Source organism: Notolabrus celidotus, chromosome 7, assembly GCF_009762535.1.
Source record: "Notolabrus celidotus isolate fNotCel1 chromosome 7, fNotCel1.pri, whole genome shotgun sequence".
In the NCBI taxonomy this organism is placed as follows: Eukaryota; Metazoa; Chordata; class Actinopteri; order Labriformes; family Labridae; genus Notolabrus; species Notolabrus celidotus.
In genome coordinates this window covers 23,724,600-23,747,255 of record NC_048278.1, presented here as the reverse complement: position 1 = coordinate 23,747,255, position 22,656 = coordinate 23,724,600, and the positions used below count along the sequence as shown (strand labels likewise).

At 40.6% G+C, this 22,656-nt stretch overlaps 1 protein-coding gene across 3 annotated transcripts in view; it reads right to left on the bottom strand.

Moving 5' to 3' along the window:
- Positions 1-22,450, bottom strand: part of cxxc4 (CXXC finger 4) — a 29,978-nt gene extending 7,528 nt beyond the window's left edge. Inside the window, exons 1-3 of one of the 3 annotated variants that reach the window (XM_034689076.1) lie at positions 22,196-22,450; positions 19,318-20,253; positions 875-939 (exon numbers count right to left, since the gene is read on the bottom strand). In XM_034689076.1, the coding sequence (XP_034544967.1) occupies positions 875-939; positions 19,318-20,139 (887 nt within the window). In that variant the 5' untranslated portion in view covers positions 20,140-20,253; positions 22,196-22,450. Of the gene's footprint in view, positions 1-874; positions 940-12,534; positions 12,631-19,317; positions 20,254-22,195 lie in introns of those variants that run through there. The other 2 variants (XM_034689078.1, XM_034689077.1) reach the window with 2 other exon arrangements.
- Positions 22,451-22,656: the final 206 nt, after the last annotated feature.

Here is a 22,656-nt window from a genome sequence, read left to right as displayed (position 1 = left end):
ACACGTTTTACAACTGTGTCATCCCCCTCAGAAACAGGTTAAAACTTGGTGATGCCATGTTGACTCAGATAGCTCAGCTGCACTTGTTTTACTGCTCTGCATTCAATGGCTGACAGCATATTGCCACCTAAAGTGCAGAATTGTAAAGGATTATTAACCGGTGCACTAATGCCACTCTTATGGGCTGTTTTTTAGATCAAATCAGATTTTTGGAATATCCAATAAATATAAAGTTTTCCCATAATTGGACGATTATTTATCAGACAGACATATATTGTCATTTTTTTCCAGAAAAGATCATTGCAAACCCTTTCATGCACCATCCAGAGTGCAAGTAGAATTGGTGTGCAAATGCCAATCACCAGATCCGTTTTTTTTTTTGCCTAAAACTTTGCAAGACCCAAGTAATTATGAAACCTTAGAACAGCAGTCAAAAAAGTTAAAACTGCAATAATTTCAAAGGAAATCCAACAATATGCAGGAAAAGGACACAAATGGCTAGGGAGTTGTACAAAACTACTATGGGAGGAATGAGGAGACACATATAAGGAATGTGCTGAATAACAAATGTTTCATCTGAATCAAGGTAAAGGAAGAATTTGGGAGCTGGCCAAACATCCAGAGCTGATCATCAAGTCTGAGGAGGAAGAGGAGGGAGGAGAAGTTTCAGTGGTGCAGTCAGCCTTAACTGATGTGTTATATATTGCCTGTCACTTTATTCTGCAGGAATATTGGGGCGTTGCCAAGCTCAAACCTGGAAGGTAGAGCAATCCATCACCTGCACCGTTACCGGCGTTGGTGGGTGGGGGCTGAAATCTCATCTTGAAGCTTGTAGCAAATATTCCAGCCACCCAATGCCGTTTATAAAAGGTACCTCTCCAAGGCCAACATCACGGACAGACCGCTCATCGACTCATCCACCTGCCACTGCCTCCAGTCCTGCATTACAAAACAGCAATGCAAACAGACTCACTCAAAATGTGAACATTACCAGCAAATACAGCGACAGCCAACAACAACAACATCAGTTCTGGTTATATCTAGACTGAACAATTACAGAATTAGCATCTTCTTAAATCTTAAATAATATTTAGATATTCATAAAAAAGAACATCATAAATAGACAGAGAGAGAATAATCTGTTATAAAAAATATCTATATGCATGTGGATACATGGAAAATAATATCTATATATCAACATTTACACTGATCACACTTGATGACAGCCAAAAGTATAAATAGAAAACTATCATGGCCCATTAAAAGTTAAGCCATCCACCGTCCCCTTAGGTATTAACTTTCAAAATATGAGTTGAATATGATAACAACATTATGATCCATAGAAATAACACCAAGTGTAAATCATACTGCTCTGGGATTATTGCAGTTCCTTTGTCACAGTTCTGTCTCTGTAACTGTGGCTCTCTTTTAGTATCGACAGCCTAAAACAGAATAACACTCAGGGTCTTTTCTTTAAAAGGCTGAAAAATGTGCTCAACTTTTACAATTTTGGCAAACATTCAATATCATTTTTGGTTTGAATCGTCTCGTCTCTACACAGCAGCCAGTCAGACAGGGCAGCACTCAGCTAAATCAAAGGGAGCATGATTTCAGTGGTGTGTAGGTACACAAATGTCATATACCAAGTGTCATTCCATACTGTTCATTGACCTCAAAGGAGCCAAACATGCAGGATTCAAATCTACCATTTAATCTTACCTACAGGTGAGATTATCATACAAGTGATGCTAAATTAAAGTAAATTATAGTGTATGACTTCTACATATTTATTATCAATAAGTTAAATGTTTGGCATCAGTGTTATAGTTCTATAAAGTCAGTAGGACATTGATTTTCTATCGCCTTAAGAGAAACTGAATTTTCAGTACATGGTCTACTTCTGCAGCAGTTTTTCTTCTCTTATTCTACAATGATCTTCAGCCTTTTTGATTAAAAATAGAGGACTTGAAATCTGTGATGTCAACTAACAATGTCAAATACCATAAGCTTTTTCTTCCCTCTGATTTCAAGAGAGTGCATATTTAAATCACAATTCCAACTGATTATATTCTGAATACTGATTATATATAAAGAACGATATTGTTGTGATGGAATTCAAGCGCTAAATTACAGCTACAATCTTTAATTCAAGGTCCAGCCTTGCACCAGGCATCCTTTGGAGCAAATCAGGCTAAGTGTATTGCGGATGTTTGTGAGTAATGAGGAATTTGGGAGTTTTTTGCTGACTAGGCGTGTATGAACTGGGGGGTAGGGGTTGGGGGGGGGGTGTCTATGATGATGTGCTTAAGAGCTGTGCCTGGGAGAGGCGGGGTGGTCACAGGGGGGAGATTAGGCTGAGGGGCAGCGGAGGAAAACCAAATCCATCTCCATCTCAGAAACATCCTAAAGCAGATTACTTTCTTCAGTGGGAGAGGAGGAGAAGGAAGGGAAAAAAAAGAGAGAGAGAGGAGTCTGAGATGGATGGTAGAGCAGAGGGAAAGAGAGAGAGAGCAATTAGCATAGATGCAATTCTGGCACCGTCCTCTGACTTGATATTTGACCTTCTGCAGAAGTCTTGCCAAATCTCGCCTGAGAAGCGCAGACAGACCATATGGCAAAGTGCTGCTGGAGGCTGAGTGCAGTGTGACTCTGAGCCTCCGTATGCTAATAGGGGAATGTAATTACAGCGCAGTATTCCTGTAGGACGTATATTTTACCAGCCCTCCATACGAGAGGGTCTGCAGCGAGACAGGCCAAGCCTCAGTGGCTTCAGAAAATACACTTTCTATCAAACAGTCAGTGAGCTATTGAGTGGACAGTGAAATAGAACAAGCCCAGTATATCTGGGGCTGTATAGGGATATGTCAGCTTATGAGGAGGTGGGTTTATGTTGATCAAAAATCAAACACCTAGAACCAAATGTTTGAAAAAGGGTACAAGCTGCTGATCTGCTGCTAACCTCTCCCTGATCAGAGATGTCACAGCAGATGTTTTCTATCAGCTGCCAGCAGAAAAACACCTGCTGGACTTATGACATCATTGATTGGGGCGTTGCTTCAGTGCAAGATGCTTGATAGCACTGAGATTAGGGAAACACTGGATTTCTTAGGAAAAATCAATTTCAATTTACCAAATAAATCTCAAGATATTGACATGCTTTGAACTAAAAGTATGTTGATAACTGCTAAGGGACATTTTAGCAAAGAACCAACATGAATGTAATTAATTTCAACTACATATTACATTTTGTTGAAGTAGAAATAATGCACAAGGGCATAACTTCTTAAATAATGCACATTTTAGAAAAACATTGGCATTTTCAAAGAGATATGGCATTCGTTGACAGCCGAGATACAGATTGAGGTATGTGGTGATAGGGTTGCATCAATTAACAAGCCTCAAGGCTGAAATCATATAGGGTTTACTGAAACTATTTAGTATGCATCTTTACTATATGTTGTGTTTGTTCTTTATGTTCACTGTGCAGGTGTTCCATATGCATGTATTAGCATATCAGATCACTATGAGGCAAACTGGATTCAAATGCTAAAAAATTATATATATATATATATATATATATATATATATATATTGTTAACATGTAGTTATATAAAGGTATATAAAAATTAGACCTCTACAAATTAAGTCATGGCTGTAAGCAGACAAACATTCTTTAAAGTGTTTGCTAATGCACAACTCTCAACAATTTTAATCTCTTGTATGACCACATTATTGCTATTTAGTACAAAAAGTTTACACGCCAGTACACCTATGAGTAGCAACAGGAGTCATTGAAAAGTACACAAATAAACACTTAACTACAGAACTACATAAGTAAACCATTAATTAAGTGGTTATTACTGCATATAAACAGAAGACAGGGAGACTTACAGTGAAGTGTTACTAAAATATTTGCATTTTCACCCTTTTTGTATTTTATATATGTACTTATGTTTAAAGCCACAGTGAGGAGTTTTTTTGATGATGATGAAACAGACTGAAATGAATACTGATGTCTCTGGGTGACCTATAAAAACAACTGAGACCAACAGCATGAAGACTGCTTCTAAAAAGTTATATTAAATGCCTGAAGCCACTGCCACAGGGTGAGAGTCAGACAAAGTGATAAACAGCCCTCTGCTGGCACAGCCTTTCATCAAATTTTCCTCAGCAAAAACTCTCATTGAGTATTACATTTAACTAGAGAAAGAAAGCAGAGTAAGATACTATTTATACATGTGCAGTACCAAAACTGGCACAAACTGAAAGTTCTTTACAGAAGCTTTAACATTCAGGAATCTTTACAATTTATTATGCAAAACATTTGATCTGATATCAATATTGGTCATTATTTACAGTCAATATTAACGTATGTTTTCTTTCCAGCCTCAGCGTCAATAAACACGACAACACAAAACTTTGATGTCTTGATCTTCAATATTTATAAAAAACTGCAGTCTTTCCTCAGCTTTGACCCAGTGGCCTAAATTTTGAAAACACATGAGACCAAGCACGCAAACCCCAGTCCCATATGCGAATATCATGTGATATTAATGTACAACCATTTATCCTGACCTCCATTCATCCTCCCAAAACAGTGATGTCACACTTTCTAGAAATTGACAAATGAACAAAACAAAAGCAGCAATTGTATCTGTTCCAAAATGCATTTTGTAAAGCCAGGCTTTAAAGGCTGAATATTTACAAGCAGTCCTGTTTAAAAACTTTGCATATGAACAACAAGTGTTGCTATGATTAAAAGATTTGATTTTCTACATCATCGGCACAATTACAATAAGTAGAGATGGCACAAAAAGGGCTAAAACATGTATATTTATTTATACTGTTTTTACAATTTCTGGTAAGCTTGACAATACGACTAACGAAGTAGTGTCTGATTCACATTATTTAACGGAATAAAATCTTAAACATCCACCTGGTGATATCATGACCTGAAAGCGAGTGACTCGAAGAAGCCCTGTCTCTTCCATTTATGATGCATGGAAAATCCCTGCCCACACAGACGGAGGCTGAAACTGAGGCAGCACCCTTGGGTCAGAGGCTGCAGTCTGTAGCTGGGATCACCTACCTGCTACTAAGTGCAACATTGCCAGCCTCCGTTTATATTAGCTCAGAATCCTCACCTGAGTAGAGCAATTTTATGTCAGGCTGCTGCAAAACTAACCCTCCTCCCAGAGCAAAACCTTTATGAGCGATAGCGGAGAGGCTTTCAGGTGCTGCTGAAATTTCAGTTAAAACTAAACAAAGAGATGCAGCAGGGAGGTCAATTGAGCACCACAGTGGGACATCAGAGCAGTGTGAGAAAGGGAGAAGGGCATGGGGGAGGTAGGATCGGGGAACAGAGAAGGAGGGGGAAGATGAGCAGGACACGCGTTAAAGTGTGTAGATACCTGAGGGATCGAGTATGGAAATCCCCAATTTCTCCGCCAAGTTGCAGCCCTTTGAACAGCGGAAGACGTCAGCAAGCACGGCAAGAAGCCATGTGGGTGTAACGAAGCGAGGGCTAAGCGAGGCAACGTGCTGCCAGTTCTCTGAAATGTTAAATTGAAATGCAAAGTAGGAGCAGGCCTCCTTGTTTTGAGCAGATTTCTCAGCATCTGTGTGGGAGCCCTTAAACTCAGAGGGTCTATATGCAGAGCTCTGCATATTTACTGTAAATCAACATCATATTTAGGTTAGGCTTAGAGAATGCACACAGCCTCAGTTGAATCTTTAATTGCTCTCACTTAAAGGAAAATTGAGTCAAATAAAATTGGCATCAAAATTATGAGAAACAAAAATGTCAGTTCAGTAAATAAGATATTGAATATGTTTGCACCTGTTAAGTGCAATGCATAAAGTCTACATTCTGGTGACTCACAGTAATATGTCTCAAACAGATATGAAAATTTGAAACATTGATTTCACCCTCATTAGCATCACTTATGTGCCCCTGAGAGAGGCCTTTCACTTCACCTGCTCCAGTGGAGCTGCTCAGGGGCCAGAAGGTCACCCTGTGGTTGTGCCTGGTGACACCCTGGTGTGAACCTGTGTGACTGATTTTTCCTTCTCCTGCAGAAGAAAGCTAGGCCTTAAGAACAAATTCTCTGAGCATAAAAATGCAGGATGAGGAGTAAACTGTGAATCCCAAATTGTATTTTATTTAGAAACATTGCATTACAGGGATAAAAGTGCTAATGCTGATGTGAGGTGCTAGCAGCAGCACCTGGAAGCTAAAGATAACTGACTTAACAATCTGGTTTGATGAGTTCAGTTTCAGATTTACACTGGACTTCCACCCGATGAGTGTCTGGTCCGTCTCCGATTCCACTTTGCTCCACTAATAACTGCTCTCTCGTCCGTCAACACCATAGACTGCATATATAATGGACAGTGTCGCGCCACCTTTTCCCATTGTACGGTTTTGAAGTCAAAATATCCCGTTCCAGAACGCTGCCATCTTGTGAATTTTCTGCAGCCAGAGTCTGTGCAGTAAGGAATTTGTGTTTCCACAGTAACAAGCTCCGCCCTAAAGCGTACCGTCCCAAGGTCCTACAGAGTCTCTCTCTACGGCAGCTGTCAATTAAAGCTAACCCGGATGTAAAACCCAGTTTTTTAACCTCTGATAACTAACGAAAAAGAAACTTTTCAGACAAAAGAGGCCTTGAACACAAAACAGTCAAATAATAACTACATATCACCACAGCATACAGATGTGAGAAACGTTCGCACGACGTGTATTTATTCTTTAAAGTTTGACTGCAGCCCCATTCAAATGAATGGGGGAGACAGAGTTTTTGACCTATACTGCAGCCAGCCACTAGGGGGAGCAGTTTTTGTGGCTGCCTCACTTCGAGCCGAGCGAGATGACGTCCATTTTACATTCAGCCTATTGTTAACACTCACTGACCGCGTTTTAAGAACATAGCACAGAGCATTTGGAGTTACCAAGGTTTTCCCGCGGTAATTACTGAATCAACGATTATCCGACTCCTCTCTGCGTTGGCCTCTGAAAACCTCTGACCCGGTTGACTCCAGGCTTGGCTCTGCACATAGTGATGCTTGTTGTTTTAGTTAACTTCAATACAACTTAGCGATAACACAGTGTTTTATTCTGAAAATTAACCAGATGTTTTAATTTTGTTTCAGTGCCTGACTTCCTGTCCCACTCGATCTGCTCTGTGCAGATTAATGTGTTGTGCTCTGGCATCTGGCAAAAATAGAAGTCTTACGTATCTGATCCGGAGGGCTCTGGCCTGCCAGATCAGAGATGCATCCAAAATGCAACGGAGCAGAGCCAGTGGAAGTTCAGGTGACATGATGGAGCGGAGACGGATTGGACACGGATCTGGTGGAAATTGGCCTTGTGTGTAGAGTCTGGATTTGGACACTGTCTTCAGCTGGCTGGTTTCTTCATAAAATGGGGTAGAACACCATTTTTAATGGACAAAGATTACATAAGAACTATAATGGCCTCAATATAGGACTACTTGGTTCACTGTAACCTACAACTGACAATTTGCTCCATTGATGATTGTGCTCTGAAAATCAGCATCAAGACTCTGCCTCATTCATTGGTTAACTTGGCCTACTTTGAGTCACTTTGTTCTGGACCATCACTGTGTCTCTCCATCTTTCATCCCCCTGGCGCTGTAGATGTGAGAAACAGCCAGCCTCAGTTATGAGAGGTACGCTAGTTTACAGACAGCAAACCACTGTTAAGAGCAACAATGACTAAATCCTGATTATAGGCCAACTCCACTTTTTTCAATGGCATCCAAAGGAAGAAAAATATGTCTTATGTTCCGGTCAATATGATATTACAGCTTCTTGCTTCATTTTTTAACTTCTCATCCTCGCTTTGTCCAGAGAATCAATGGATACTTTGAATTCTTCAGAACTACAAAAAAAAACCAGTCTGTGCGACGCAAGTGTGAAAATATCGAAAACAGTGTCATCTCTCCTAGATAAATAAGTCTGGCCATAACATTAAAAGAGAAATTTGAGTGGGAATAAGAAAAATAATTCTGGAGCCGGCAGCTCCTCCCAGTTCAAGTCAATAAATAAAATAATAATAATAAAATTAGATGTGTATAAGGATTGGAAAGCGGCAAGAACATACTTCTACACTAAAGTTTTATTTCTTTTTTCAGACGTTTGTTCAATCTTGTTTTTTCTCTGGTGCATTACTTGCATTGGATTTAACTTTTAGTTCTTAAAAAAAAAGGGGGGGGGGGGGGATTCTGCTTTGTATTGGAAATGGAGTTAAGACTAACTCTGGTTGAACATGCTAGTGCCATCAGCAAGACTGTTTCTTAAAGGTAAGGATGTGACACTGATTCATGGTCTGAGCAGGTTTTCAGAGACCATATTGTTCTTCTTCAATGACACATTTGACTAGTTCAAGAAGTTGCGTGGTCAAAAGGCCATCACAAAATCCAACAGTGGTTTCATTTGATTCTGTTTAGCTCAGATATAAAAACAGTAAAGGCTCAGCTCTCCAGGTGTGTTAAAAAACCATGCCTCTCTCTGTATGAGAAAAACAAGGATTAAGGTCATCTAGTTAGAGTCATAAGACTAATATTCCACCTGGAGCCAACGTAAAATGAGGAATTACATAAGTAGGCCGTAGTTACTCAGGGAGGTGAAACTTGACGGAGAGAAAAACAGGAGAGATGTCATTAGGAGAGAGCCAGTGGGCAATGAAACATGCTTAAAGCTGGTTTAAGACAGAGCTAATCCAACAGACTCCCCCCCCTATTTTGTCACTCCACATGCACACAGATCAGATGGGAAACTGGTCACACATTGTCAAAACACAGCTTGAACTGTGAGCAGATTGAAATCATTTATCTCCTCAACACAATGCAGCCGGCAAAACAGGTCTTTTTAGGAGTGACATCAAGCTGAGGACAAAGGGTCTCTCTGCTCAGGAATGAAAATATCCACCTGATGTCATCAACCGCTGCATCATAAATCCCATCCTCTGCCCGGGGGCCACACGCTGACTTCACACCTCTGCGACACTCTCTAACCCCGGGGTTTCTATCAGGGAAAAAAAAAAACTTGAAATATCTTTCTGGGCATGGTGTCAGATGCTTGCCATGAAATATTCATAATGCGAGAGCAGAGCCACAATAGAGGAGGTGGCAGCATGTGAGGATTTGACTTGCAGAAACTGAGACGCTTAAAGCACGCTGGCCGATTCCTCCCATCACCACTCGTCACTCACAAATTGACTTTCACATCAGTTTTTCGTGGATGAATGGCACAGAGCCGTCTGTCATTTACTGCCTTTTAAAGAACAGATATAAAGCAGTTAGTGCATCCGCAGACCAAAATTCTATTGCTCCGTTTATTACATTTCATCTGCTTTGCAAACTACAATGAGGTTAACAAAGATTAGATTTTTATTTTGCAGCTCAATATTGTACCAAGGAATGATGCAAGTTAATAAAGGACCGTTCCTATGTTTTTCTAACACAACCCCAAGTTAATAATCGTGTTCATGCTCAAAAAAGTTTGAATATCTTAGATTTAAGAAACTGCTGCTAGAAAGAAACTGTTTTAAAGACATAAACTATAACTAATTGAAGAAAAAACTTACACAAGTTAACTTTTGACTATCCCTGTTATTTGTATAGTCTCTTTGGCCAAATCCACATATTACTTTTCTCGAAATCCGAATGTAGTAATTGTTTCTTACTTGGTTTGATTTCCTGCCAACCAAGCTTGAAAATCTTAACATGTTTTTAAAGCATCTGATCTTTACACTCTGCTCAGCCCAAATCCTGTAACAGCTCTTACTCCAACAAAGAAGACTTGAAACTAAAGGTCTGTTTTTATAACTACATTATTGTGTGTTGATAAGGTCAACAGAATAAAAGGAGACACAAAGTTTTGATGGATAACCTATTACAAACCAGCTCTGCAAGCACTGAGAAGGAAGCTTCTTGAAAGACAAGACATACGAAACAGCGTAGTGATGAGAAAGATACAATAATTGTGTGTTATTTTAGTACTTCTTTGGGGTTGGGTCACAGAACTTAGTGAAATCTGAACCTGATTATTTAGGAGTCAAGTTTTGAAGTTTGAAATATCTGACATATTTACTAAAGTACTGATCTAGCATGCCTCAGAAGATCGCCTTTGTGCCAAGTGTCTGTTCTGTTTGCACAGAGAACAGTAGCACTCAATATACAGAAATTAACAACTGCCTCCAAAAATCATCTCCGGTCTGGACACTTAAAAGCACTGATCTGGTTAATTAACTTCCTACTTCAGGGCCAGATAAACACCATCATCTTCAGCAACACGAAACACCCATACATCCACACAACAGGCAGCAAGTGTTGACAAGAATTTGAGCTTTGATCAGGTAAAAAATGTTATAAACTGATGAAAAAGCAGTAATTGAATAGTCTGACAAAGTAAACAAAATATTGATGTTTGATCAAGAGAGTTACAGAGACAATAAGACAGAAAGTCAAGCGAAGATTAGCTGTGATACAAATCCTCAAAAAGAGAACAGATCATCCATACCTTGCGTTTAATTCAGATCTCATCTGTCACTGATTGACCTTAGAATTAGAGGATTATTTTAAACCCATATTATGACTCAGTGGTGACTTGTTGCCCCCTAAAAGTCGATCCCAGTCTTTTTAATTGCATACGTGCTTGAATGTGATTGTAGAGTTTGTAGAGATTGTGAGTTCATGGATAAGGTTATGAAAACACATAGACAAAATACAGACAGAATGACTTAATGACTTTCAATGTATGTCATGATGAGGTATCAGTATAAGGGTGAGACTGCTTCAAATTCAGTTCCAAACTCTCCACAGTGACTTTCACTGAATATGAAGATGTGAGTGTAAAACACGACTAATTGTGTGAGATAGGTTGTTGCTCTTTTATTCAGATCCAAACCACAATTTGTTCTCTCTCTCTGGTTTGCTAATGCTTTGTGTAACAGAATACACATGCCCATTAATGTCTCTTTCCTAGAGCAGACTTCGCAAACCAAAAACTCTACACATAGATGGCATCACAAACACAAAATACTGTATCTTATCAGTGGCTTTGACTGTTTTTTACATAGAACTGGACAACAATGGGTTGACTCAACTTTCCTGCTCTGTAGCATCTTGCTTATAATTTGGGACATTACTAAAGCGACTCACTTTTTAGTTGCATAACGGAAAGTTATATTGTGATTTACCGACTAGTCTAGGGATAAGAAAACACTCAACAAACAGCCAAAAATTCTGCACAATTTATTACAGAGTCTACTGGTAAATCATGTCAACTTGGTTTGATGGGAGCTAGCACCACCAGCCTTTGGTCCTCCTTGCAGATTAATGTCCACAATTCTGTCAGGGTTACACATTGCTCCGGTCAAGTGGTTATATGCCAGTTTAACCAGACACAGCCTACATACAGAATAAATATTGCCAAACCCTGCCATCCTGCGTTGTGAGATGCTATCTGTCATGTGTACTCGTTTACATCTGGGTAGTCGAGCATTACAGCTGTGTGTCAAACATTAAAGGGACAGTTCAGTTATTTTAAGGGGGGGGGTCCTTGTCATTTGTAAGTGTATTAACCACTGGGGGAGAAAGTGGCCAGAGAACCAGAATAGTAGCTAGACTATCAACCACTGCTGGCAACAAACTCCAAACAAAGCACTGTGTATGCTCTACTTGGAAAATGTTCATCAGTTTGCTTGGATATTAAAATGCTCATTCCTGTTTTGCGCTGTTCTCTGACCCCTGTTTACGACGTATTCTTCTCTTTGTGTCCCACGGTTTTGATGACTGTTAGACATCTCAACATTTCTTGAAATTGGCCTGGATCTCAGAAAACAACAAAGTCAATGTCTCAGCAAGGACGTGATAGCTGACCATTTCAATTTTCCCTTATTTTCCCCTTGTCTTGTTACACTTAACAGTAAAAGGTGATATTTCTGTACAAGAAAGCTAACTATAAGTGTTCAGTTGTTGTGTTAGATCCCACACGTAGAGAAGAAATTAAAACAAGTCAGCATTTTACTCTTTTACAGAGTATAAAAAGACCCTGTTGTGACACTCTGAGCTCATTGCAATCCCATGATGCATTGGCTGACGACTTTTCTCTCACACTTTTTCATACAGGCTCCCAGTAATGACGAGATACCTTTTAACTTCTCAGCCAGAGTCGGCATCAATTATTTATTCTCATCTGTTTAAAATTTAAAGTGCCACACATTAACGTCCTCCCGCACCTGCTCTTTCACGCTGTCCACCCTCCACTGGGCTGCCTCCTTCCCCCCATCCCTGCCTCTCTCTGTGAGTCTTTCTCTCTCTTTCTGCTCCGGCTATAATAAAGACAAAGACAATGAGTTCTCTTGCACCGCTGAACCAGGGATGTTAAATCAAACAGGTCCAGAGGAGGTGACAGACCACATAATGTAAGGCCATCGTCCAGACGCCTCCGATTACGCTTTGGCCTTAATTGGTGGCAGTGGCAAAAACGATGAATTCTTTAACAGTGCCGTGCGGTTGTGCCGTCTTGAATGCAGCAAAAGGCCTGAGGAGGACAGCTACTCTGTGCAAATGGAAGCTGACAGAAAATCTACACGGCACGACCAGTCTGGGGAGAGAAAAAAAGGGCATGACAATGAATAAGGGGGCCTGTGCTCTTAGGTAGCTTGCAGGGAAGATGTGTATAATTAAGCGGTCTGCATCGTGGTTCAGATGGCAAAATCCTATTGTCTTGACAGGAGCTTAAGGTTGCCCTTTAGGTTGAGATGCGTGGCAGCGTTCAGGCCTCATTTTTCCTTTTTTTCACACTCCTCTAGACCTCTGCGACCAAATTAATCTGCAGTTTTAGAGCTTGAATAAATCCAGTAAGTTAGGGATCTGCAGATCTAAAGGCCGTCTGTCCCTCAGGCCTTTTCTTCTCCATTTTTTTATTTTTAAATTTCCTTACCCCCTCTCCTTTGCCCACGGAGATTGGCTGGCAGCACTCAGTGTTATCTCCAGGGAGGCAAAGGTTGGGGGGAGGGGGTGAAGGCCACAGATTCGTCCTTATCTATTCTGAGCACACCTAAAACAAATTAGACCTGGCTGCCGTTGCGTATTTGGCTCCCGTGCTCTCATTAAGGGGCTGAATCCGAGCTATTTTCCTCAAGGTCCTGCTTTCTAGCATTTTGGGGCCTTGTCTTTTATCACAATAGCAAAGGTTTCCAGGCAGCCGTGCCACCTTTTCATCTCACCCATTTCATGTAGTCATATCAACACAGCACAAAGAGCAGCAGGAGAGAAAGGGAGAGAAAGAACATCCTCTTATGTACACTATAGGATGCTGTTTTTCTGCTCAGTATTGGACGTTGGACTTTGACATTTGTTAATTGAAAGGAGAAATCTGTTCAATTGGATTTTTGTTATTTTTCCCTTTTTATGCTTTTCTTCGTCTTTTTATTATTCAAATCAAACAGCAGAGCCTTTAGGTGTTTTATTTTAAGTATTTAGCTTTTTCGTTCCATTATAAAAGTAGAATACATGTGACTGGTGTTGAAGTCAAACTGTTCCCATTGATGCAGTCAACAACCAATTGAGCTAACATGAAATGAGGATGCCGCTATTTTATAAATATAGTTAAATAGGATGTTGCTTTAGAAATCTATCACCACAGACTTAAAGTCTGCTTCTATTAGGGAACAGTCACGAGAAAAACATAAAAAGAAACAAAGATGGTACCTATGAAAATGTATAAATGGGTCTGACAGGATGTCAGACTTAAAGTGCACATTGACAGGAAGGCCTTCTGTAAGACTTTACCAGATTGGTCAGACTTTTGGCACAGAAAGCTAATGGATTTGATGGATTCATTGAATGAAATGACTGCATATAATGAGAAAGAGACAATATTTTATTTGACTTTAACTGATATTGCGCTTATCTAGACATTTTCTACTACACTAAAACCCTATAGTATAATCCATTTGTGTAGTGAAGGGGGCAGGGGGGAATGGGACTGAGTTCCCAGGGCTCCCTTAAACGGGAGCTCAGAATGAAAATAAGGTTTTTATTGACATTTTTCTTTCTAAGTTATAATAGGTAAACTGAATCTGACAGATTGATTAATCATAATTCTGAAGTCTATCTGAAAAAATGTGGAGACTTTCTCTGAGGCGTCCCTCTTCTTTGCTAAATGTGCAAAATGGTGTGTGAATGTATTCCATTTATTCTTTTTTATTTATTAATCTAAAATCTAATAAAGTTTTCTAATATATTTTTCTCAATTTTTTCCAGGTATTGTATTGACTTAAAACAGAATAACTGGGCAGTAACATCTTGCTTAAATGTCAAGAGTGAGGAGAGGGAGAAGATAACTTTTGTTCGTGAGTTAAGACAAGTTTAGCAGAGGGAATAAAGTCTGTTGATTTTCATTGTAACTGAAATACAAGTATAAGTGTATACTTCTCTTTACCTTGCTGTTTATATGTCAACAAAGTTAGTTGTACAAATAAATGTGTCTGCAGATGAGGGCGTTATGATATTGAGAAAACTCACAACGCGATATCTTTTATTTAGGTGACATATATTGCAACATGAAACAGGATTGATACCTGCAAAATGTGTTGTCATGCATTTAATGCCTGCATTAAATAAGCAAAATATGTAATCTGAGATTACATTGTTCAATATAGAAATTAGAGCTATGTTATACTAAGAAATATTAAAGAGTGCTATATTTAACAGTTTCCATGACCGTCTCTTCTCCATATTTTACAGGCAACACGTTATCCCTGATCCCGAGTGTAACACAGAGTTATAGTAATATAATAGCTTTTAATGGATCATTTGCGTAATGGAGGTGTGGTTATACAGCCCTATGTGGAGCTGGCTTTGGCTGTTGTGTGCGGCCAAATGTCCTATCTATTCATGGGGCCCAAAATTCTAGGCAACACCGGTGCTGTTATCTATTCAGTATCAATTACAAAAAACTGAGATTCAAACCCAAGTGTTAATAGAGACAGCCGGTCTTACAAATTACTTCCAAAAAAACCCCAATACAAATAAAAAAACAGAAAAAATACAGAACCTGATTTCTTGGATAAATTTGACTATATTGAAATTCAGCCCACTGAAATAAACAAAAGCTTGCAATAAACATTGCATCTACAAAATGTGTCTTTGAGAGACTATTGAATTATGTAAAGTGGAATACTAACTTATATTATAGCTACCTTTTGGAAGCTGAATACAAAATACCTTCATTTAACATTGGGCCAATTCCCTGTTGGCTTTCCAAAACAAACTTGCAGGGTGACAACATTATGATCATAAAACTTTGTGATTATTTCTGACTTTTCTCTCAATTTTGCTCTAAAATTCTAGCCCTGCTTTAGGCAAACACAACCCCTTCCAATTAAACTGTTTGTTGAATTGTTCAAAGTAATTTCCTCACTAAGGCCACAACCTGTGATCTAGCTTTGTTGTTTAAAGGGCCCACACATCTTAAAGATTTCGAAGTGCTGCATTAGAAAATGACAGTGTGCAATCATTTGATGTTGAGTTTAATGCCACAGTGATAATTAATCTGTTAAGCAACACAAGCTTATGAGTATAACTTTTACATCTACAGTATTTAGGAAAGACTGCAACCCTTTTCTTTGGTGTAGAAAAAAAAAGTGAAGTTGAGGTAAACAGGTGAGCCACACTGGGGTGAAGATGCAACGTGCCCACATTCAAGTCTTATTGCATTTGAAAGTTAATGAAGGACCTTTGAGCTATAGGAGCTCAAGCTACGCAAAGGTAACTGCTCGGGAAATGTTAGGTTAGATGAGATGCCTTTGCCAGACTAATCCATCCTGGAGCCTGAGAGCAGCACAGACACAGAGTGAGAGAGAGGGAGAGGGAGAGGGAGAGAGAGAGAGCAGGATCTGCTGCAGAACAGCACAGCAGTGACACAGGGCAATTCTCTAGGGCCTTGCATTAGCGCGCTAAATTAAAGGGGGTATTAGATTAAATTGGCTCTCCGATTTCAGGGGTGTGAGTAAAATTCTGATTTGCATTTTCCACCGCTGCTTAAGATATAATTAGTTCAGGGTGATTCCCATGTGGAAAACACTGACAGCCAAATCTAACTGGCTGCCAGTAGCTTATCGTCTTCTTCCGAGGCAAAAGGTGCACTCAGATCATGCCTGTTTGTTTGTCAGCGTTTGGTAGGAGTGAGGATGTCAGTGTGCATCTGTGTGTGCGTGAGAGAAAGAGTCAAAAGTTCTCCTTCTAAACTGACTTCAGGACCTGATTTGTCCCACTTCTCAACCAAATCCCCTCTGAACCGAGAGCCACCATTAACACCACAGGAGAAGAACTCCCTGTTACAGGTCACATAAAAGTTTGTGGATGCATAAGCAACACTTCACACCTCTGAGACGCCTTTAAACTCCAAACCCATTTCCGCAGCAGAAGGTGCACCTGTAATTACAGATGCAGAGTCAAAAATAACAATTACAGCAGCAGAGCTCCATCATATGAATTACTGAACTCAGTGGAGGAGCTTTTTAAAAGCAAGTGTGGATTTGTTTGGGGGTTTTTCACACCCTGGGTAATTCTAACTGTCTTTGCAAATGGATGTTTTCCAAAAGTGAGTGTACCCATGCATTATGAATGTGAGGCCAGCTTCCTGGACACCTGTTTGGGACACCTGTTGGTACATGATATATTCAGTCAACATTAAATGAGCTTCCGATTGTAACCTCTTGTCTTTACATGTCCTACCTGCACCTTTAACCCATCAGTGAGCTCTTTATTTTAAAATCTAAAACCTCCCCAAATTCTCCACACTGTAGGAAAGGTCTAACAAGCTGCTTCAGCAGGTTTCAAATCTGTGTTTAAATAAATGCTGTAAAATGAATGCTTGATGAAAGCTATTTCAGCTTTATGCTTAGATGAATGGAAAGGCGGAAAAAGCACTCAAGTCTGCCCCCACGGGCCATGGTCCTACGTGAGAACTGCTGCCCATTTTATCAACGAGTAGGGAACACATTGCTACATGCTAAAATCTGATGCACAAGACTTACACCAGTGCTTAAATGACTGAAGTTTTACTGAAGAGGGATGAAAGCTGAATGTAGTTATTGACAATGTAATGAATACATTTGTGGCAGTTGGAGGTACAATCATATACGTTTACATAAGCAAAATCAAGTTTTAAGTTCAAGTTTAAAATGTGAACAGGTTTACTTACACAAGTTGCTGATATCCATCAAGCACTATAGTGTGTATATATTGCCTCAATTTCATAGTTGTTCTGTAGTACCGTAGATATTGTAATGTTTTGTTATGTCTAACAATATATTACTTTATTTACTTTACAATATATGCTTTATTTCATTATTCTATCATGTATCGTATATCATATCGTATCTTACACTACCATGCCATGCTGTATCGAATCACATAGTATCGTACTGTATCATACTGTACTGTGACATGTTGTGTCATATTGTATTGTGCGATGCCATATCGTATCGTGTTGTGTCATGTCGTTTCGTGTAGTGTCATATTGATGACACGTGTGTTGCCGTATCGTATTGTATCGTATCATAACATATGTCGTATCGTGTTGCGTCGTTTCGTGACGTGTTGCGTCGTGTCGTATTGTGCCGTATGATATCGTATTTTGCAGTGCATAAATGTTTACCCCAAAATAGCGAACTTGAGCAAACTTTGGTAGTGTCACTTTGGTTTGGTGGTGTTTTGAGATTAAATTTCTTGTTTTCTGGGGGTGAATTTCTAATGTCTGATCTATTTGTGGAGGTTAAAGACACAAGAAAGAGTCCTGCACTCTTGATCTCTATTAAAATGACAAAGTGTGTAGTCTTGTATGTGACTTCTGGCAAGGTCACATGAGGAACCTGAGCTACGACTAATATGGTTTAAAACCAGGATTGAGTTGACAAGAAACCTTCACATTGAACTTATGAGACACATGAGACCTAAATTACATGAATAAATAATAATGTGTTACATCACATTAAGCTAGTCAACACTACAGTCAGAAATTAGCTTTCACATTGGCCACCAGGTACATATTCAATGTGCTTTGAATCCTTCACACAATTTAAAGTCCTAATCACTGATGAGCAGTACAAACCATCAGTTATAATATTTATATTGTTAAATAAAAGGAAAAGCAACCTAAGCATTATCTGCACAACATGCATTTAAAAAACCCTCTCCTGGATTCAGACTAGAGTCTGACAAAGTGATGTCAAATACATACTAAACAAAAGAAACCTTATATGATGTTTTTCCAAGCGCATATTAGGTAATAGCTTATAATAAACCTCTTTTTTCTTTGCTGTGTAATTACTTAATTAATGAGCAAATCATCCGGCCTTAGGTTGCCTGTGTCGGTGACTCATCCACAGAGACTCGAGTGAAAGTCAGACAGCAAGTTCAAACTCTGAGAGTGATGAGAAAAACCATATCTGAAACTTAACATTCATATTCTGCCTCTTCTACCCTTCACAAGCACACAGCAGCTACAAAATAAATCAATTAAAATGAACCTTTACAAAACAACACAGCCTCTGATTGTGTCCTAATGAAGCCTCTTGCTACTTGTCAATTAAGCCACTGCTTAAGATGTTTTTCTCTCTCCTAAGTGACACTTTTTCTGCCTCCACACCCTCCTGATACACATCACCCCCCAGATTGATCCATAATTGGCCATAATGACACAAATGTAATATAAAATGATTTCATCTCAGCCCTCGTGTATATGCAAAAATCAATTCATACAGGATCAGTGGGAGAGGATCAGCCCCCCTTCCCTTATAAAAAACTTGGGGGCTGTTTTGAGAAACACCATCAACAGCTCTGCCATCACTCTCAGCATCTCTTGGTGGTCGGAGGCTGAGGCTTTGTGGGATATTGATTCTCCCCATCCAGAGACGGTTTCCATAATTGGTTAAAATGACCGGGTGCAGAGAGGGATGGCTCTCTGCTGAAAACCATTTCCCAGCCCTGCTTGGAGCTGAGCCAAGCTCGGGGTTGTTCGGATGCGTTCCAGCCCCAGCCTGACTGGCAGCAATTAGGGGTGTCTGAGCCAAGCTCAGCTTGCGCTCCACACAAACACCCCTAATTACTGCCAATTAGGCTAGGCGGGTAGGCAGATTTGAGAAGCCGGGGGGATGTTCAGGCATGGGTGGGCATGGAAACAATTTTCAAGGGCTTAGAACGTGACTGGATGAAAAGGTTAATGCTTTGGAGTGCGAGGGGATAATAACAAAAGAAGGGGAAGCAGAGCCCCGGTTCTCACCTCCAGCGATGAGCCCGGCTTCTTCTTCAGCTCCTCGCATTTCCTAAATTTGCAGATCTGGTGGCCCGTTTTGCGGTTCCGACAACTGCTGCAGACACCACAGTTGATTAGCCGCCTGCAGGGTGCACAGACCCCACACCTTTTCCTTTTCTTCTTCGCCGGGTTTCCACTGGATACCGAGGAATTATTCTGTGGGCAGTCTGCCAGATTGGCAATTTGAAACGCACTGTCTGTAACGGCTGCTGAGGCTGCGGGGGAGTGAAGGGCTGTCATGACGATGACCCCGGGAGGTAATGAGATGCCCCCTAAAGCCGGGATAGCGGAAAAAGTTCCAACGCGTTCTGGGAGATTCATTATCTCTGCTTCAGCAGCGCCGCATTTCAGCTTGTTCATGCATTCTCCTGCTAAAGGTCTGCAGTGTTCGGGGGATAAGGTAGAGAGGAAATTATTATTTGCCATTTGCAGCGTCTCTGGCGGCACGCCAGGCTTCCCCGGCCTCTGGGAGTCATTTCTATGCATGCTGGTCCTATTAGGGTTTATTGCCGCTGATTTCCTTCCCCAGAGCATGGCGTTATCGCAGTTCCACGGGGACATGCCAATTCTGGCACTGGGAAAAATGGGCGTTGTGATGCGGGCAATCTTAGCAGTCTGTGGAAATGCCCCATTGGTTTTATAAAAGTTTGCAAAAGACCTGTACCTTTCCATTTCTGCGTTATAATCCAAAAGCTGGCTTAATCCACCATCCATATTATCCTTTTGTAAGAGGGAAATGTCTGCGTTCTGTCCATTTTCAATGCAAAGTGCATTGTTTAAGTTAGACATGGCGGAGGAGGGGTGGTCGATGTTTGGGAGAGGAGCGTGAGGTTAAAGCGGCCTTTGTGGATCTGAAGCTGGTTACCAACAGTGTGTTACCATCCTGGTTTATCTTCTCCAGAGCTAAGAACAAAAAAACAAACAAAAACAAACAACAGTTACACATAAAAGAGGCAAATGTTTTCATTTTAATCAGATCTCAACTTTTCTGCTGAACACTCGACGGCTCTTCTGGCACGTTGTTTATGCTCTGTGTGTAACACTGGAACTATCACAAACAGTCAGAACTGATCTTCCTCTCATGACAATAACGTGATGGCTGTGACAGACCAACGTGTCATTATTTTAATGGGGAGAAGAATTAGCATGCTTCAAAAAATACCACTCTTTCAAGATTGTTTAGATGTCTTGTCAAAGTATTCTTACGTATTTGGAAAAAAGTCCAATCAGTGACTTCACAGAATGAATAAATACATTTTAATACACAAGGGGATTTATCAGAACAGGGACAATTTAATATTCAACCCAAAATATCACTATTTTGAAAAGTTTGAGGAGAGCTTCACCAGAATTCAGATTATGGCAGCAGAAACTACAAACAGACTTTTATTTTTGTTTTACCTCAGGCCTGCGATATAAGCTCTGAGAAGTAATCTGCTTTGGGTGCCAGGAGGAACATAGTTAAATATTTTCATTTTTTTTATCTTATCAAAATAGTGAAGGTGGTCCATGCATGTAAACACGACTGGCCTCTTAGGAGCACCTGGTGTTCATTCATGGCCAGCTCTATTACATTTACTCAATAACAGCACAGATAGCCACCGGTGGATTTACATCCACATCATGGACCAGACCAACGATGGTGTCATCTGCCTCAGGAGGGTATGTGTATGTGTGTGTACAGTGTGTGTATAGGTGTATGTGTGTCTGCATATGTGCGTTCGTGTGGTGGGGGGTGCTCCATTTCCTCCCTCTCTCTTTCTCCAGCAGTCTGTCTGGATTTGGTTTCCACAGATAAAAGCCCATTAGACACATCTCCCCCTACTTCCATTACCTTTTTCTGGGCTTTCTCTCTTAATTGCCAAGCTGATCCATTGCTGGAACACTAAAGCATTTCAAATCACTTCCATGGTGCTACCCAGCAGCTGTCTGGAAAAAAAATGACTATAAATATGCACACATGGAAGTGAGAAGATCACACTGGGTGGCTTATTAAAGTCCTCTAAATACTGAACTGCATGCTAGAGCAGGTAAACCAAAATATCCAGAAAATAAATATGAATATATTCTCAGTTTCTACTGGGTTTTACATTAAGTCAAATTCCACTTTCTTACATGCATTCCTAGATCAAACGTGATTTCTGTCAAAATATTAGAATTATTTCAAGTTTCAAATGCACAAATGTAGAACCACGAGTCCTTCTAAGCAGCCTCTAGTCCAGATCTGCAGGTTCAATGTCGATGTGGCATCCACAACACCCCGCAGACCGGCAGTAAACAAAACCTCCTTGGCTTAATGATCAGCCCTCCTCAGGGTCATTATTACTTAATCAATTCACCCCCGGAGCGAAATACGCAGCCCAAAGGCAATCAAGTCACGGACATTGATTTCTCAGCCTGTAAACAAAGTTTAGAGAGACAGAAATGTTCAATACTTGGAGCTGGAGAGAGACACATACAGAGAAAGGAAGGAAGGAGGGAGAGGGGGAAATAAGAGGGAAGAGAGAAAAGTAAAAGAGCCTGCACGTCCGATGACGAACCATTGTGCCTCAGCTGCTGCACCACGATGCCTTTAATGACACTCAGTCTGCTGTGTGCTGGACATTCAGATCAAAGGTCATGCAAAGATAATCCCAGGAGGAGCGAGCGGTGCAATATTGCAAACACAATCCTATAAAAATTAATCTGGCACTGCTAGGATCACTTGGCAGCCACATGTACACAAATCAGGATAGGAACACGGGGGTTAAAACGCATGCAAGTGGACGGGGGAATATGGACACGCACACACATAGAAAGAGGGAGAGAGAGAGAGAGAGGGGGGGAGAGAGGGCGCATCACCTACCAGGTTCCTGTTGAGAAGAGCTCCCAAGATGCTACCAGCCTGCGTCCGCGTAACGAAACATTACCGCGAAATAACGCATAGATGCGAGAAGACGCACAAACACCAGGCTGCCGAAGGAGGAGGAGAGCAAGGCGCGCGGGTGTGTTTATGTGTGTATGTGCGTGTCTGTATGTGTGTGTGTATGAGTGGTGTTTGTCAGAGCGTTCAAAACAAAGAAGCATTTTATCGACTTTCTGGTGGCGGTAGAAAAAGGTTGGAAAGTGCGTAAAAAAAGCCAAAAGGTGCCAAAAAAGGAGAGGAGGGGAGAAATGGCAGAGGGGGTGAGGTGTTTCCTCTCCTCCTCGTGATCCGGGGGCTGTATTGTGTGTCTGCCTGCTCTCTGCTCGGTCCGTGTCTCCTGTCGCTGTGTGTGGCTGATTGGTGCTGAGGTGAGGAAGCAGGGATGTGGACACCTACTGATC